Here is a 15,960-nt window from a genome sequence, read left to right on the forward strand (position 1 = left end):
TCCTGAAAAGAGTAAATAATGTGTCTCTTTGTGACCGGTCAGTGTTTCTTTGAGTATCCCAACCAGCTTGACACACTGGCTCAAACAATGGTGTTATTTTGGGGCATATCTGTTTGTTCAACCAATGGAAGTTGGAAATAAAATATATTTTAAATACATTTAATGCTGGAAGTGTTCAGCTAATTGCAGAATGAATGTTCTTCCTCTCTTTAGATGATCAGTATTCTGGATGTGTTACATACTGTATTGAGGAGTTCTCCTTCTCCACGGGAGCAGGCTGTGACGGTTCTTCTGGAGCGAGGGGTGGAGCAGCTCTACTGTCTGCTGCTCAAAACAAACTATGGGGACGAGGCTCGTGAGAGAGTATTCAGGGTGAGAACAAACTTGCACTTTAAATGGTGACACTGCAGTGAGGCGTGTGTTGAGGTGAACGTTTGAAACCAAAACGGTGAGATCAGTATCTTTCAGAGTGATAGGAATACATCTCTCCTGCTCTGCTGCAGGTCTTGTATAAAGTCCTGAAGAGTGAACGTGTACCTGAACGCAATAAAATGCGCATCAAACTCAAGGACTCCGGCTACCTTGGGCTGGTCTGCTCCTTTGGAGACGTCCCCATCACCATGGCGACCGTACGCTGTCTGTATGAGCAGGTGCTCGCTACAGGTAAACTGGAGAAAATGTGGATGGTAGTTCTCAACTTTACAGTTCAGGTGTTGATTAGTCTGTTTTGTTGTCTGTCTGGTGTAGATCCCACTCCGAATTTTAGAGACCTGTTGGCATTGGCGTACCTGTCCCATCGCGCCGACCTCAGTGTCCGCCTAGATATCTGTCGTAAGGTGAGTGACTGATGGAAAAACAGCTAAAACCAGTTAAAGCTGGTTGTCTAATCTTAACTGGTCTTTCAGACTGTTCATAGCTGGTTTAGCAAGTTTTAGAAAGGTTTTGACAACTTATTTAATCGGCTTAGTTGGTCAAGCTGTGAGCCCAACTAAAACCAGATACATCCATCTTAAACCAGCTAAGACTGACCTTACAGCTTTAACCAACTAAGACTAGCCTTCCAGCTTTAACCAGCTAAACTAGCCTTCCAGCTTTAACCAGCTAAGGCTAGCCTACCAGCTTTAACCAACTAAGACTAGTCTACCAGCTTTAACCAGGAAAAGCTTATTTTATGGGATGTTTATTTTATGGGGTGTTTTCAGTTAGACTTTCAAAACGAAGTTAGTGTTTTCAGTTAGACTTTGGTTAGCAAACTTGGTAAGAGCTAGCATAGTGCTTGCTGGTTGGAATGGCCTTTGCTTAGCTATAAGAAGATATAAAGATAACAAGCTATGTTTTTGATCATGCATTAAAAATGGATAGCAAAAATGGATAAGATTGCGTTTTCAGTTAGCCTATGGTTTGCAAGCTTGCTAACAGTTTAGCCTACTACATTAGCATAACGTTAACTGTGCCGTTTAGGTCAGAAATATCATAATGATTACTTCACAAAGCTTATAAAAACTTTAAAATTCTAGATGACACACAAGTTGTCTAATTGTGACAATGGACAGGGATGTTTCGATTTAGTGGAAAATTATTTAAACAATTCACTCACCAGTTAAAGATCTGAATTAGTCTGATGAATCCTACACTAATAAATCACTGCATCTGTCATTTTTAAAGAGTGTTTAGCATCTCACTCACTACTAAGCTGCAATTCATCATATCAATTTCAAATGCCCAAACGAAAGTCAGTCTCTCCTTTAACTTGAAATAGTAAACTTGCAAACATTTAAATTTGTAACAATATCTGATAATACAGAGTTCACTTGCTTAACCTCAAAATACAGTCCATCTGACATTGACTTGCAAAATGCAACATAATGGCATTGCATTTAAAACACTTTAAAGCAAGACAACACCCTTTTCTAAGATTACTATATGATGTGACTTTCCTGGAATGGTCCTGATAGCACATGTACTGTACATCACGGAGCTTATTTGACGTCTGCAAGACGTATTTTTTAGTGTGTTTACGCATCTGCAATGCATCTTTAGGACGTTTCCCATCTGATATCAAATAGACGTTTAGAAAATCTCTTTAAGTTGTTTATGATTTAAAATGTATGTAAAACTGACATCTTAAAGACGTCTACCAGATGTTTGTACACAGCAGATGCTTTCCAGATGAAGCGGTCTTTAACAGACATCTTGTAGACATATGTGTGCTGTTTGGGGGTTTATTCTCAGCTAAATGACTAATTGTTAAATTAGTAAATTAACATTTCTTTCATCCCTGTAGCTCTTCTACTTGATCTACTCCAACGAAGAGTATGTGAAACAGCTCGCACGTCAGTCAGGCTGGCAGGATGTTCTCACCAAACTGTATATCAAAGAATCGTATGAGTCTCGTGCTCTCAGCCAATCCAATTCTTTATCCAGCCCCACCAACTCTCTGGAACCCGTTCTTCCCAGATCCGTCTTCCGTCGTGAGTACAGCATAATGGAGGACACACGGCAGAACGTCTACATTTCCCTCACCACCCGCCATGAAGAGGAGTATGAGGAGGAAGAAGGAGATGCTCAGGATGTGTCTGAGGGCTACTCTGACCTCTCCCAGTCTCCTCCGTCAACCGGACAGCTCAAGAATGATCCCCTCCATTTCAAACCATTTGACTCCGGAGAACAAAGCAGTCATTCATCCACCCAGTCCAACACTGTGGACATTCCATCATCGTCCCGTTTGCTGGAGGAAGAGGAAAACGCATATCAGCCACTCTCACCCTTCAGCACATCCTTTGAGATGGAACTAGGCCTTCAGAAAGGGCCCCAGACACCTGTGGGTAGCCATCCAGAGACCCCCTCTCCTCTGGAACACAGTAAGAGCTTCTCAGGCATGAGACCACGCAAGAGCTCCAGTCTGTCCAATGTTCTAGACGACACAAGCTACAGCACCGAACCTCCTACAGACACCATCTCTAACACATCCAACCCACAGGTACATGCTGAACACTTGCTAACTTGTTGTCACTTACTTATTCAGTGGAGTGTATTAGTAAAGTAATGTAGGGAATGGTAAATAAAGGTTGAGGGGGTGATTTCAGAATACAACTCCTTAGACAAGATAACTACAGACACAAACAATGTTACTTGTTCAGTGTTCAGAAATAGTTGGTTGGAAACCTAGTCGAGAGAGCAGGATGTCATTGACTCTTGACCCTGCTGGATAAAAACCAGACAAGCTAGACCAAAATAAACCAGCTAATACCAACAAACAACCCAGACTAGTTTAAGCAGTTTTTGTCTAATGTTTTTACCTTTTTCACCGAATGTGCTGACAACCATTTAGAACACCTCAGCAACTGCACAGCAATGCTCTTGTGACGAGTTTAATATCTTATAGCGCTGTATCAGTGGCTATGTTTACATGAGACCAAATAATCCGTTAGCAATCAGACTGATGGCTCTAACAGATTGAAAAACCTTCATGTAAACACCTTAATTTATCCAATTGAGCCTGATCCCGAAATTTATTTTGGATTAGAAGGGGTGGTGTAGACCTTTTCTAATCCAGTTGAGAGTACATCTAAATGTACATGTGAATACATTGAAAACTGAAACTGCAAAGTAATGCGCATGTGCAATGACGTAGAAAATTGCGTAACGATGGATGATAATGCGTGGAACGAGCCGTCGTTTTTGGAGAATGAAGTGTTATTAATGACTTTCGTATGATTCTAAAGTTTTCCTTCCACTCATCATCTGTGAACTGGAACAGAACAAGTTGCAAGTATTTATTAATTAATTAATGATTAATTACTTATCCGGTAAATCACAAACAAATGAAAAGGGGGGCCTCAACAATGGAGTCGAAGAGGTTGAGAACCACTGCTCTGAGTTCTACTTTTTTGTGATTAAATTAATAACTTTGATCACTGAAGACTTGCCTCTCTGTCTCCCCCATTAGGCTCCCGAGGAGGAGTTGTGTAATCTGCTGACGAACATCGTATTCTCTGTGCTGTGGAGCGGCACTGAGGGGTCTGAGGATGTGATATGGAGAGAAAGGGGTCAGGTGTTCTCTGTCCTCACCAAGCTTGGCTCATCGTGTCAGCTGGTGCGGCCACCTGATGATATCAAACGCAGGTCAGAAGCTTAAAACTTCAATGCTCTAAAACTTTCTGATTCTGACATAATGACAGCTCATAAAAAATAAGAGATAAGCCACTGCATTAACAATTCCTCTGTCCCAGAGAGATGAAAAAGGAGACTGAAGAGTTTTTCAGAGTGATTGAACCTTAACGTTTTGAAATTGAATGAACTTTGAACCATTTCCTAACCCTCCTAAAGTACTTTCATGCGTAGGTTGTTGGGAGAAGTGCAAGTGAGTTTAAAGTTTCAGTGAAATGGAAGAAAATGGGCATCTTTCTGTTTTATTTCATGCGAAGCGTATTTTAAATTGAAAAACTGAAATATATTATGAGAAAAACTACTGCATTTGAAATCTAGCAGAGATCAGTGAGCTGAGACTGGAGGGAAGTAGCGTACATGAATGTGTTCTATGGATTCCTTTGGTTCAGATGAGGGCAGGGTGGGGATCTCTGGAGGAAAGATATTCTTTGCGCTACTGGGCTGTTGCTTTTCTTTGGTGTGGCTCCAGCATTGCATCACCATAGAACTTGTTTTTCTTTAAATCTTAGGGTGTGCCTGTCTGATGACTTGTTCAAGTCATTGTATTCTATTTGTTTTGCTGCTGTGAACAAATATCATAAGCTGACGGGGGTATTACAAATGCATTTTCTGTCTTTTGTATGTTGTAGTCTGTTGGAGATGATGCTGGAGTCGTCTCTGTCAGATCTGAGGGACTCTCAGGGCGTGTCCCTGCCACAGTTGCCTTCTTTGCTCCGCCTCCTCAGACTGCTCCAGGACTTCCTATTCGCTGAGGGCACTGACAATCAAACACTATGGAGTGAGAAGGTGGGGATTGGATGGATCTATTCTCATTTTGATTTTATAACTTACACTTTTATTCCAAAGCCAAAAGAGTTTGATACAGGAAGTTGGAAGAAATCCAGATTTAGGATGTTAGGATGTTCACAATGCATGCAAATAAAATTAAAAAATGTTAATATGTTTAAAACATTTTATTCTGTTTTATTCATGTTTTAAACATTTATATTTTTATAAAACTTTATTCTGACATTTTATTGTATACAATGTGTCTATATGTGAATGAGTATAAGAGTGTGTCCTTATTTTTGGCAGATTTTTGAGGGGGTGGTGAATCTGTTGGACAGGCTGCAAGCATGGCACACGACCCCGGGGTCAGCGGGGTCCTCTGAGCTCAAAGAGATGTCTCTGATCGGCCTGCGTATCATCACTGGATACATTCAGCAGCAGCAGAATCCACAGGTACACAATAGGGATTCCCGGGTTGTGTTCTAAAATCCTCACTCTTTGACATTTTCAAATGTGTTTTTATAAGCTAATTATGTGGGATTAACTGGACAATTATTATGACTGTGTCAAACAAAACAAAAAAATATCTCATGGTGTTCCCCATTCTACAAGTGGAGCATTGAAAATACACACACATGGTTATGTTTAGGATTTTTAGATATGCCTTTGGGCTATAAAGAGCTTTTTTGTAAATAGCTCCAGTTCATTCCATTGGAGAGCAGATGACCATATATGGGTATATGTGGGTTTTTTTTTATCGTTCTCCTCCAGACTCACTCAAACCCATCCCACACTCAAATTAGATCACATCAACTGACTGAAGAACTGACAGGCAGTCTGGGTAAACATGGGCCTGCCTCAAGGCTCTTTACAGTTTGTTGTTCAAGAGCATGTTTGTTTTCTATAGGAAGGTTGTCTGTCTGTACTAGGGATGTCCAGATCCGATCATGTGATCGGAAATCGGGCCCGATCACGTGGTTTCACACTCGATCAGAATCGGACGTTACCTCCCGATCAGGACTCGGATATATATAATAAAAGGTGTGAATAAATATAGATTAAACTCAAAGAGACAGGATAGTCTGTGCATGATCTGGTGTTTTATTCGGACCCAGAATAAGGCGAGATGAACATCACGGAGCGCTAAACACTCCTGCAGTGTGCGTTTCATTCATACTCGACGCCAGAGGGCGCTTGTGTGCAGAAAGTCATATCAGGAAATTCCTTATATGGACAAAAGCATCCAGCTATCGCTGTATGAAAACAGTTGTTTTCATAGAAAAACAGAAACTTTTGGAAATGCAAAGACATTAATATACGATTACGACAATATGTGGTTTTTCAGTCATCTCCAGCAGGTGATAAATAAAGTATATGAACAATGCAGTGCTGATTGACATAGCATTTATTAGGTTATATAAACTATTCTGCCTTATTATGTGATAAACAGTGTGTGTAGTATATAAACAAATCATTATTATTTGTTATCGTCCAGCAGTTATAGATATCTAAGGCCAATTAAAAGCTAGAAATTAGAGAAAAATTTAAGTTGCCTATACTACCAGTCAAAATTTTTTGAACAGTAAGCTTGTTAATGTTGTTTAAATAAGTCTCTTCTGTTCACCAAGCCTGCATTTATTTGATCCAAAGTACCGCAAAACAGTAGTATTTTAAAATATTTTTACTAGGCTATTTAAAAAGCTGTTTTCTATTTGAATATATTTCAAAATTTAATTTATTGAACATCCTGGATCTGTTTTTTTTTTGCTCTTCTTTATTCTTTTTTTCTGTATTATAGAAGTATCGGATCTGGACTCGGTATCGGTAGATACTCAAAATCAAATGACTTGGACTCGGACTCGAGGGCAAAAAAACCTGATCGGGACATCCCTAGTCTGTACAGCACTAATTTTGTAATTAGAGTGCTGTAATAATAAGTTCAATTGTTGTTTGGAAAAAAGACTCTTCATTTGCACAGACCATATACCATGTAAAAGAAGCGTCCTTTATTTAAAAAATGACTAAACATGACTAACAAGGGCACATGACGCAGATGTGCATGATAAATAGAAGAACCCCTTTTTTAACATTCGGAAAGGAATAATAGCTTACGGTTTACTACATCCTGTGTCTTATCAAATTAAAAAAACATTTTACTAGAATCTATTATTCTATTAATGTAGTATTTTAGTACAATGTATTATATCGAACAGTGGTGTGTAGTGGTGTTCTAAAATGAGGAGACAAAGTCCACAAAGTTTTTATTTGTATTTAATTTTTTATCAAATGTAAATTAATGTCCCAGTCACAGATGGTACAACGATGGTAATCAACATTCTGTTTATTAAAACCAAGTATGAATCTCATCAAGTTCTGAAGCATATTACATTTGTTGTAAAATAATAACTCAAGGCAGTAACAATTTAAATAATATATTTTATTTGTGAACTTAAGTTCTGCTATTCTTTTCAGTTGGTAACTTTTGACTATTTTTGAATTATTGGGTTCATCAGTCATCAAAGCTCGGTAAATATTGGTCACAGACATGGAGATTTACTTTAAATTTCACTAAGCTGATTACTCACTAAAAACTCCCACAGATCATGTTTTCATGCCACTTTAAGTTTTATTTTGATGTAACAGAGTATTTTATATAAGTGAGAGCTGTTTGCTTTTTTTCTTTTTTTATTAATTTAGATTAATGCCAATATATTTTTAATTCAGACTGATTCACAAACGCGCACATTAACATTAGAGGCGGAATTTATTGCATGAACCAATCACAGCCAATCATATACTGTATGGTGTACTGTATATATCACATAAAAACTATTTCTGATTCTCTCTCTCTCTCTCTCTCTCTCTCTCTCTCTCTCTCTCTCTCTCTGTCTCTCTCTCTCTCTCTCTCTCTCTCTCTCTCTCAGGTGTGTGAGATGGCGTGTTTAAAGCTTCATAGCCTGCTGCAAACTGTGTTATGTCTGTCCTGGGAGGAGGTGTGTTTTCTTCTGGGTCGTCTCGGTGCACCTCTTTGGCCTGCAAACTGTGGCTCAGACCCAGGCGCCGAGGCTTTGCTGAGTCCGCTGGTGCCCATCGTCCGAGCGCTTTTAGACCAGCATGCAGATCGCACCACCCTTCAGAAGATGCTCCCCAACCTGCCCGCCACCAACGGTAGCCCCTACTTCGCCCAGGATCTCCAGAACTACTGCAGCACCACGGAGTGGCAGCAGTTCTACCAGAACCACGTCAGTACAGCCCGATCTCACACACACATACACACACACTTCACTTAGAATACACTCGGTTAGACTGTTTACCTTATGATAAGCTGGCAGCTCTTCACCACAGTCTTTTCAGTATACATTACCACAAACCTGTTTTACCTTTTTTGGATGCAGAATGTCAGAAATAAGTCTCTCAGCGCTCATTCTCAGTCGAACACGAGATAAGCTCATAATTTCACACAAAGCTCTGTGTTGAAGGATTATATACTAATTTTCTTTAGAACAGCCCATTCCTTTATTCACATCTGTAGCTTACTATATATAATCATATTGGATTAATTTAAGTTTACCCAAAGCTGATTTCAGCATTGTTGCAGCATCAGAGCTGTAGACTCCTCTCTTTAAAACTCAGCAGACGTGTGTTTGTTGAAGCATGAGGGCGCTTTGACGGTTAATCTGCCTCCATTGTAGTGATGAACTCTTTTATTTAGAGTCTTTTGTTCATCCAGTCCCAAAACAAGACGGAAAAATCCTGATTTATTCCCTTCATCTCACAAATCCAAAACGAACCATGTGTTTAAATTAAACGGACATCTTGCCAGAGTGACCAGGAGATGATTTATGAAGGCTGGCGTGTGACAATGTTTGCTTATAAATCTACCCTGTTTGGACTGTTTGTGTATACAAAACACACAGTATATTACCATGCCTTGAATCGGGAAGTAAACCAGGCTTTACTCTGTGCCAGAACATATATCTAGGTTAGGGGAGGTGAAGAGAGAGAGTAAAAAAATGTGCTTTGTATGTCCAGCATTACAGTATAGCTTTGTGTGCTAGCTTTGTATGCAAAAGTTGATAAAGTAAATATAATATATTTTCATTATAAATGAAAGCAGCAAAAGGTCAACAACAGAAATATGATAGAAGATATGAATAACTCTGATTATTTTAATGATATAATGTATACAAATTAAAATATTGATTATTTGAATGTTTGTAAATTACATTTATAATATAATTCAAAATATTTCATTCAAATTGTTTGCACAATATTGTATTTATACTGTAATATTGTATAACATTATTTTTACACATTAATTTCAAAAATTGTGTTCATTTATAATTAAAATATTTATTTTATTTTAATTTATGCATTCATTATCGCTAATATTATACAAATAATACTATTTTTTAAAAACTATATTATTATTATTATTATTAGTTTATTCATTTATAAATTTCAACACAGCATTGAAACTGTTTTTGCACAAACACATTAATATATATTTGTAGTGTGGTCACAGATGTGCATGTATTGGCTGTTTTACAGTAACTTTAAACATGACACATTTAGTTAAATATTATTGCAAGAAATACCCATTTTTAAACAATTGAAATATTTTGCATAATGTATGCCTGTAGGTGGGGCCCACAATGCATCAGTATGAACTAGACACTTTCGGGAAGAGTCATGACCTGATGTCCAACTTTTGGAATTCCTGCTTTGATGACCTCATGAGCACTGCACAGAGGAGAGACAAGGACCGCTCCGACTGCAAAGCCAAGTTTCAGGTATCTGTTAACCCTGGAATTATCAGACTAAACTTATCAGGTAAACTTAAGATTGCTGTTCACATTAAGCAGACCGTGAGTTTCTACTGCTTGGAATACTGGGATTACTCAGTACACATCCCAAACCATGTGTTTCTGATAGATGAGTTAATAACATGGACTGTTTGTGTTCTTCTGTTTACAGGAGCTCATCATTGACCCGTACCTAAAACGAGTGCGCTCAGAGAACAGCCGCTACCACAGTGTGCAGAAGATGAGTAACAGCCAGCAGGGGGTGGTGTGGAGGCACTGGAAATCACTGCGCAGGTTACTGAGCAGTGAGAGAGGAGCCTGGGCACTCAGGTCTGCATGCAGTAAAACGGTCTGATTCATAGTGAATATCATGCAGTGACGTGTTTCATGCCATTTATCTCTCATTTATTTTGCACCATTATCACTATCAGAATAAATAAATACATACATACGTGCATAAATAAAAGAGAGAGAGAGAGAGAGATTTAAAGGGATAGTACACCCAAAAATGAACATTTGCTGTTAATTTACTCACCCTGTTATTCAAGATGTATTTTCTTTAGTACTTTAAAGAAGTTTTTTAGTTGAAACCGTGGTCCTTGGGGATTCATAAAATGCAAGTCAACAGCTACCAGCATTTTGAGAGTCAAAAAAGCAACACAAGAAACACTTCCAATGCCCGTGGCTCCTGACAATATATTGACGTTTTATGAAAATAATTGATTGTTCTGCAAGAAAGTAAGCATTATTACATTATATCGTCAGAACTCATAGGTATTAATTCTGTGTTGCTTTTTTGACTCTTAAAGTGACGGTAGCCGCTGACTTGCATTTTATGATCATGGTTTAAGCAAAAAATCTTCTTTACTGTTATTCTGAGGAATAAAGTCACCTACACCTTAGATGGCCCCTTAGAAGAGCAAATTAAAAAGCCCTTTCAAATTTTGGGGTGAACTGTTACTTTAAAATAAATTAGATTTAAAGGGATGGCTAAACGCCTGAGACTACATGGAAAAATATAGACATGGGAATTTTAAAAAATACAAATAAAAATTGTTATATTAATATTTTTCTCTAATTCTGGGTCACTAAATTATATTATAAAAATCCCAAGTAGAAGCAGTCAGACTTTCTCTGACTTTTGTAGCTCACTGTGTTGAAGTGAGGTTCACTGATGCTGTATGTTCAGGGATTATATCGCGGTGTGTGATGATGGACTGAGTGGAAGTGTTTGTGTTTTAGGGTTCAGCCAGAGGTGAAATGGAAACTGTCAAGTGCAGAGACGTACTCTAAGATGCGTCTGAAGCTGGTGCCAAATTACAGCTTTGATTCCCACAGTGATGCCAGTGCACTGAGAGATAACATGGGTTAGTATCACTGTGGAGAATGCCTCTGTAATCTGTCAAATTAATATTAATGAAATAATGATGTTTAAGAAAATCAATGGTGAGTAATAGATCTCAGAATGACTGTTGGTAAAATCATTTTGCTTTGACTAGATATTTTAAAATAACTCTTGAAGTCAATTTGGAGTCAATTTTAGTGTGAATGTTTATATGTTGGAGTGTTTTGGGGGGGTTTCTGCAGGAGCCGACAGTCCTCGCAGCTCAACCGAGCCCATCCCTCTTGCAGTTGCCAAGGAAGCTAAAGTTAGTGACATGGAGGATGACAAACTAGAGGATGAGGATTTTGCCTTCATTGACGAGTGAGTGTCCTAACGTAACTCTGTTGTCTTACATCCCTAATCTACAGCTTAATTAATAGCCCTGAAATAAATGTTATGTGAAACCATTCTTTTGCCTCACATATTCCTTGAGTGGCTTGTTACTTTTACAAACATCCACAACAGCAAAATGATACCTACGTGAAAAAAAAAATAGTTTATATAATAATAATAATGAGAATAAACAATTCTACCAACAAATAAGCACATACTGTATCACATTAACTTAATATGTATTTTTTCTGCAATTTATGATGGCTTTTTTTTATCTATTTTTATATGTTCAGTTTTAATTTTACTTTAAGTTTTAGTCATTTTGTTGGATGCTTTTGTCAGGTTTATTATATTTTTGTGTAATATTTTTGTTTAATTTTAATATACATCATTTTTATGCATCAACTTATTTCAGTTAGATGCCAAAGCAACATTTAAAATTTTTGTTTGTTTTTCTCATTTTAAGTTTTTCTTGTGATATTTAAAGTTTACTTAATTTCAGCTTTATTTCAATTACCAAACACATTTTTATTTTTTGAAGTTTTAGTTAACAAAAGTCTGTTACTGCAAAGGCTTTGTGTGTGCAGCTCTTGAGATGTGTTTGGTGTGATCGACTGTATGTTCAGCAGGGTCTGGTTCTGTGTGTGTGTGTGTGTGTGTGTGTGTCATTCCTCAGGGCGGAGGAGGGCGAGGAGGAGAGCCAAAAAGAAAAGCTGGTGCTCTCAGAGGAGTGTGAGCTCATCACTATTGTTGCCGTGGTTCCAGGTCGTCTGGAGGTCACGACGCACCACCTGTACTTCTATGATGGCAGTAGTGATAAAGAGGAGACCGAGGAAGGTGAGTAACAGCTTGTATTGTGAATTCTATCCTGTCATTGTGCTTAGTCCATTTTGTTTGTCATTGTGCTTAGTCCATTTTGTTTTGTAATAAAACCCCACTCATTGTTAACATAACTTTGGATAAGAAATGATTCATGATTATAATGTGAATGTTCTTCTTTGCATCTTTGCAGGCATTGGTTTTGATTTCAAGAGGCCATTGTCACAGCTAAGGGAAGTCCACCTGAGGCGCTACAATCTGCGGAGATCAGCACTAGAGCTGTTCTTCATCGACCAGGCACACTACTTCATCAACTTCAGGAAGGGGGTGAGCTGGACACATAATAACTGCCGCACTGCAGGAGAAGCTTCAGTTGAAACGGATGCACAGTAGATGCATCGGTGTCATCTGAGGTCTCTGTGTTTTTATATTTGTTTGGGTTCTCCCACAGGTGCGGAACAAAGTCTACTCCAGGATCCTGGGTCTCAGACCACCCAATCTCTTCTACTTTGGTTCTCGCTCTCCTCAGGAGCTTCTAAAAGCCTCCAACCTGACTCACGTACGTCTGATGCAATGTCAATATTTGCCATTTTTGCTGGTTCCACTCTTTCCAACCTTGTACCCCATAGACTAGTTTCCAATTCTATACTGTATCTGCCAACAAAAGCTGTCAAAAGCCCCACCCCAAAAAACTTTCTAAATCTAACTATTCTTTGTTTTCATTTTTGTTCCTATTGCAGAGATGGGTTTGCAGAGAAATCTCCAATTTTGAATATCTGATGCAGCTCAACACCATATCTGGCCGCACATACAATGATTTATCCCAATATCCAGTGGTGAGTTCTCACATTTTTCTTTTTTTTTTTTGCTAACTGCTTGTCCTATGCAGTGTCATGGGAATGCTATAGCATACCTAGAATTTCAGATTTTATTTCATTTTATATTTGATTTTTCAGCCTTTGATTTCATTTTTTTAAAATGTGATCTTTATTTCAGTAAACAAAGATTAGATTGAATTCATTTAAAATGAGAGATTGATATGCATTTAATATCCATTTTGCTGAAAAAAATCAATGTGCATGACTGACACCTTTGGTGTTGGTGAATAGTGTGTGGGTCACATATGTTCTCATTTCTTCATGCGCATGTCTGTATTCTCAGTTCCCCTGGGTGTTGTGTGACTACACATCTGCTGAACTGGATCTGGAGGACCCAGCTGTTTTCAGAGATTTGTCCAAACCCATTGGTGTCGTCAACCCTCGACATGCACAGAACGTCAGGGAAAAGTGAGACAGTGTTGCAGTCCTTATATCAGAACTCTTAGTATCAAAGCATGTGTTGTTAAAAGGTGTAACTGAGTACTGTAGAATCTTTTGAGCATTTCATCTGATTTCCTAAATGTCTTCTTGTTGTCGTTTGATTAGGTATGAGAGTTTTGAGGACTCAACAGGCACTATCGATAAGTTCCACTATGGCACACACTACTCTAATGCTGCCGGCGTCATGCACTACATGATCCGCACAGAGCCCTTAACCTCATTACATATACAGCTCCAGAGCGGCAAGTAAGACACACATACTCTCACACCACTGAACATTAAATAAAATGCCTTCTAACTGATAGTTCAAGGTAGTGGTTTCCATACAGGAATGTGGATCACCACAATTAAAATGTGAATATATTATAAATATTATAAATAAAACGTCATGTTTTTTGGCACCTCATAGTACTGAACACTAGGTTGCAGTGTTGTTTACCTGATGGTTAAATAATCATGTGCATTGTCCTATGTTTGGGCTGCACTTATAAGAGTGATTGCGTGTGTGTTTAGGTTTGATTGTGCCGATAGGCAGTTTCATTCAGTAGCAGCAGCGTGGCAGGCGCGCATGGAGAGTCCAGTTGATGTGAAGGAGCTCATCCCAGAGTTCTTCTACTTCCCAGAGTTCCTGCAGAACATGAATGGTCAGTGTGTCTCTCTGCAGCTTATCAGTGATGAAAACCACACTGGCACTGCGATTTGTTCAATTGGTTTTGAATTGTAAATATGTCGTGTGCAGGTTTTGATCTGGGCTGCTTGCAAATAAATCAAGAGAAGGTCAATGATGTCTTACTTCCTCCTTGGGCATCTTCGCCAGAAGACTTCATCAGGAAACACCGCAAAGCTTTGGTGTGGAAACAGATACAAATCACTGATTTCAAATCATAGATCCTAAACAACACAATTTTTTTTTTTTTTGCAAATATGTTTTGTAAAATACAGAATACTGTTAAAATACAACTGACTAACCGTCTTATAAATCGAGTGAGTCAGATGTTTCTGAAACAAAGAATTCATTTGCACTTTCATTAAAGTGGGCGGGCAATATGCTAATGCTTCATGTTGACATCAACATGAAACTGCTTGGGATCAGTGATCTATATATATTATATATCAGTGCATAGGATTCGTTTTAAAAACGAGTCATTTTAATGATTCAGAGTCGACTCTTTCTTTTGAGAGACAATGACTTTATACACAATGCACTTTCTGATTTAAAACTTTGCAGGATGTTTTCATTCGCTAAGAGTAATTTTCCAGGGAGGTCCTTTAAGATCATTTTTGAGTGAACTATTCCTTTAAAAGAATCAGCTCATAGAAAACATTTGCTTCCGAATCAGACAATATTTGTGCTATGTTTTTGGATGCATCCAGCAAACACAACTATTCTAAAATTATTATAATAAACTTATGTTGTCACATTTAATTCAGACTGCAAATGGCAATATGAAAAATGCTTTTAAAACACACACTCTTTTGTTCTTAATCTGACACACTCTCCGTGTGTATCTGTGTGTTTAAAGGAGAGTGAGCATGTGTCTGCTCACCTGCACGAGTGGATAGATCTCATATTCGGGTATAAGCAGCGAGGACCTGAAGCAGTGGAGGCTCTCAATGTCTTCTACTACTGCACTTATGAGGGTAAGAGACCTCTGATGAGTTTGTATTATTTTAAACGTGTTCCTGCATGGAAAATATGATTGATCGCTGTGTATTTTGCCTGTCAGGTGCTGTGGATCTGGACGCCATTGCTAATGAGACTGAGCGCAAAGCCCTGGAAGGCATCATCAGCAACTTTGGCCAGACGCCCTGTCAACTTCTCAAGGTGGGACAATGTATTTCATGCAGTTGTCATTAGTTGCCAGTTTTAATAATTTATAGCTTTAGTTAATAATAAAACCCCTGGATCTAAATGCATTTGTGTAATATGTGTAATATGGCACCAGTGAAACCTCTCTGTGTAATTCAGGAGCCCCATCCTCCCCGTATGTCAGCAGAGAATGCCTTCAGGCGGCAGGCCCGTCTGGACATTCTGCCCCCCAACCTTTTTGATCAGCTCAGTAAACTCAGATCTTTTAAGGAGGTGAGCCTGAGTTTATCAGTGTATTATCTAAACTCAATAATATGCCTATATGCAACTTTATTTTAGCACCATGTGTTAATGGTTTGATTTATAGAGTTGCAGTGATTTGTGTTTTGATTATTTTGATGTTGGATCATGTAGGTGGTGAACGATGGTCTGCCATTAGTGCAAGCCGTGGTGCCCAGAAATCAAACCCGCTCTTTAATCAACCCTGGTACTGACATACTGGTAAGATTATTTCACAGTTATATTCACTTGTTGTGTACTAATGTTTGAATA

At 38.5% G+C, this 15,960-nt stretch overlaps 1 protein-coding gene across 3 annotated transcripts in view; it reads left to right on the forward strand.

Moving 5' to 3' along the window:
• Positions 1-15,960, forward strand: part of LOC132102857 (neurobeachin-like protein 2) — a 63,388-nt gene that overhangs the window by 40,004 nt on the left and 7,424 nt on the right. For all 3 annotated transcript variants that reach the window (XM_059507547.1, XM_059507549.1, XM_059507548.1), the window contains 24 exons: positions 214-372; positions 504-663; positions 748-836; positions 2,285-2,980; positions 3,950-4,125; positions 4,800-4,956; positions 5,245-5,391; positions 7,863-8,180; positions 9,582-9,731; positions 9,916-10,073; positions 10,986-11,110; positions 11,331-11,448; positions 12,137-12,297; positions 12,473-12,606; positions 12,731-12,838; positions 13,020-13,115; positions 13,441-13,565; positions 13,704-13,844; positions 14,112-14,242; positions 14,338-14,447; positions 15,122-15,239; positions 15,326-15,423; positions 15,568-15,681; positions 15,823-15,909. In XM_059507547.1, the coding sequence (XP_059363530.1) occupies positions 214-372; positions 504-663; positions 748-836; positions 2,285-2,980; positions 3,950-4,125; positions 4,800-4,956; positions 5,245-5,391; positions 7,863-8,180; positions 9,582-9,731; positions 9,916-10,073; positions 10,986-11,110; positions 11,331-11,448; positions 12,137-12,297; positions 12,473-12,606; positions 12,731-12,838; positions 13,020-13,115; positions 13,441-13,565; positions 13,704-13,844; positions 14,112-14,242; positions 14,338-14,447; positions 15,122-15,239; positions 15,326-15,423; positions 15,568-15,681; positions 15,823-15,909 (3,876 nt within the window). The remainder of the gene's footprint in view (positions 1-213; positions 373-503; positions 664-747; positions 837-2,284; positions 2,981-3,949; positions 4,126-4,799; positions 4,957-5,244; positions 5,392-7,862; positions 8,181-9,581; positions 9,732-9,915; positions 10,074-10,985; positions 11,111-11,330; positions 11,449-12,136; positions 12,298-12,472; positions 12,607-12,730; positions 12,839-13,019; positions 13,116-13,440; positions 13,566-13,703; positions 13,845-14,111; positions 14,243-14,337; positions 14,448-15,121; positions 15,240-15,325; positions 15,424-15,567; positions 15,682-15,822; positions 15,910-15,960) is intronic.

The sequence above is a fragment of the Carassius carassius genome, chromosome 24 (genome assembly GCF_963082965.1).
Source record: "Carassius carassius chromosome 24, fCarCar2.1, whole genome shotgun sequence".
NCBI classification, from domain to species: Eukaryota; Metazoa; Chordata; class Actinopteri; order Cypriniformes; family Cyprinidae; genus Carassius; species Carassius carassius.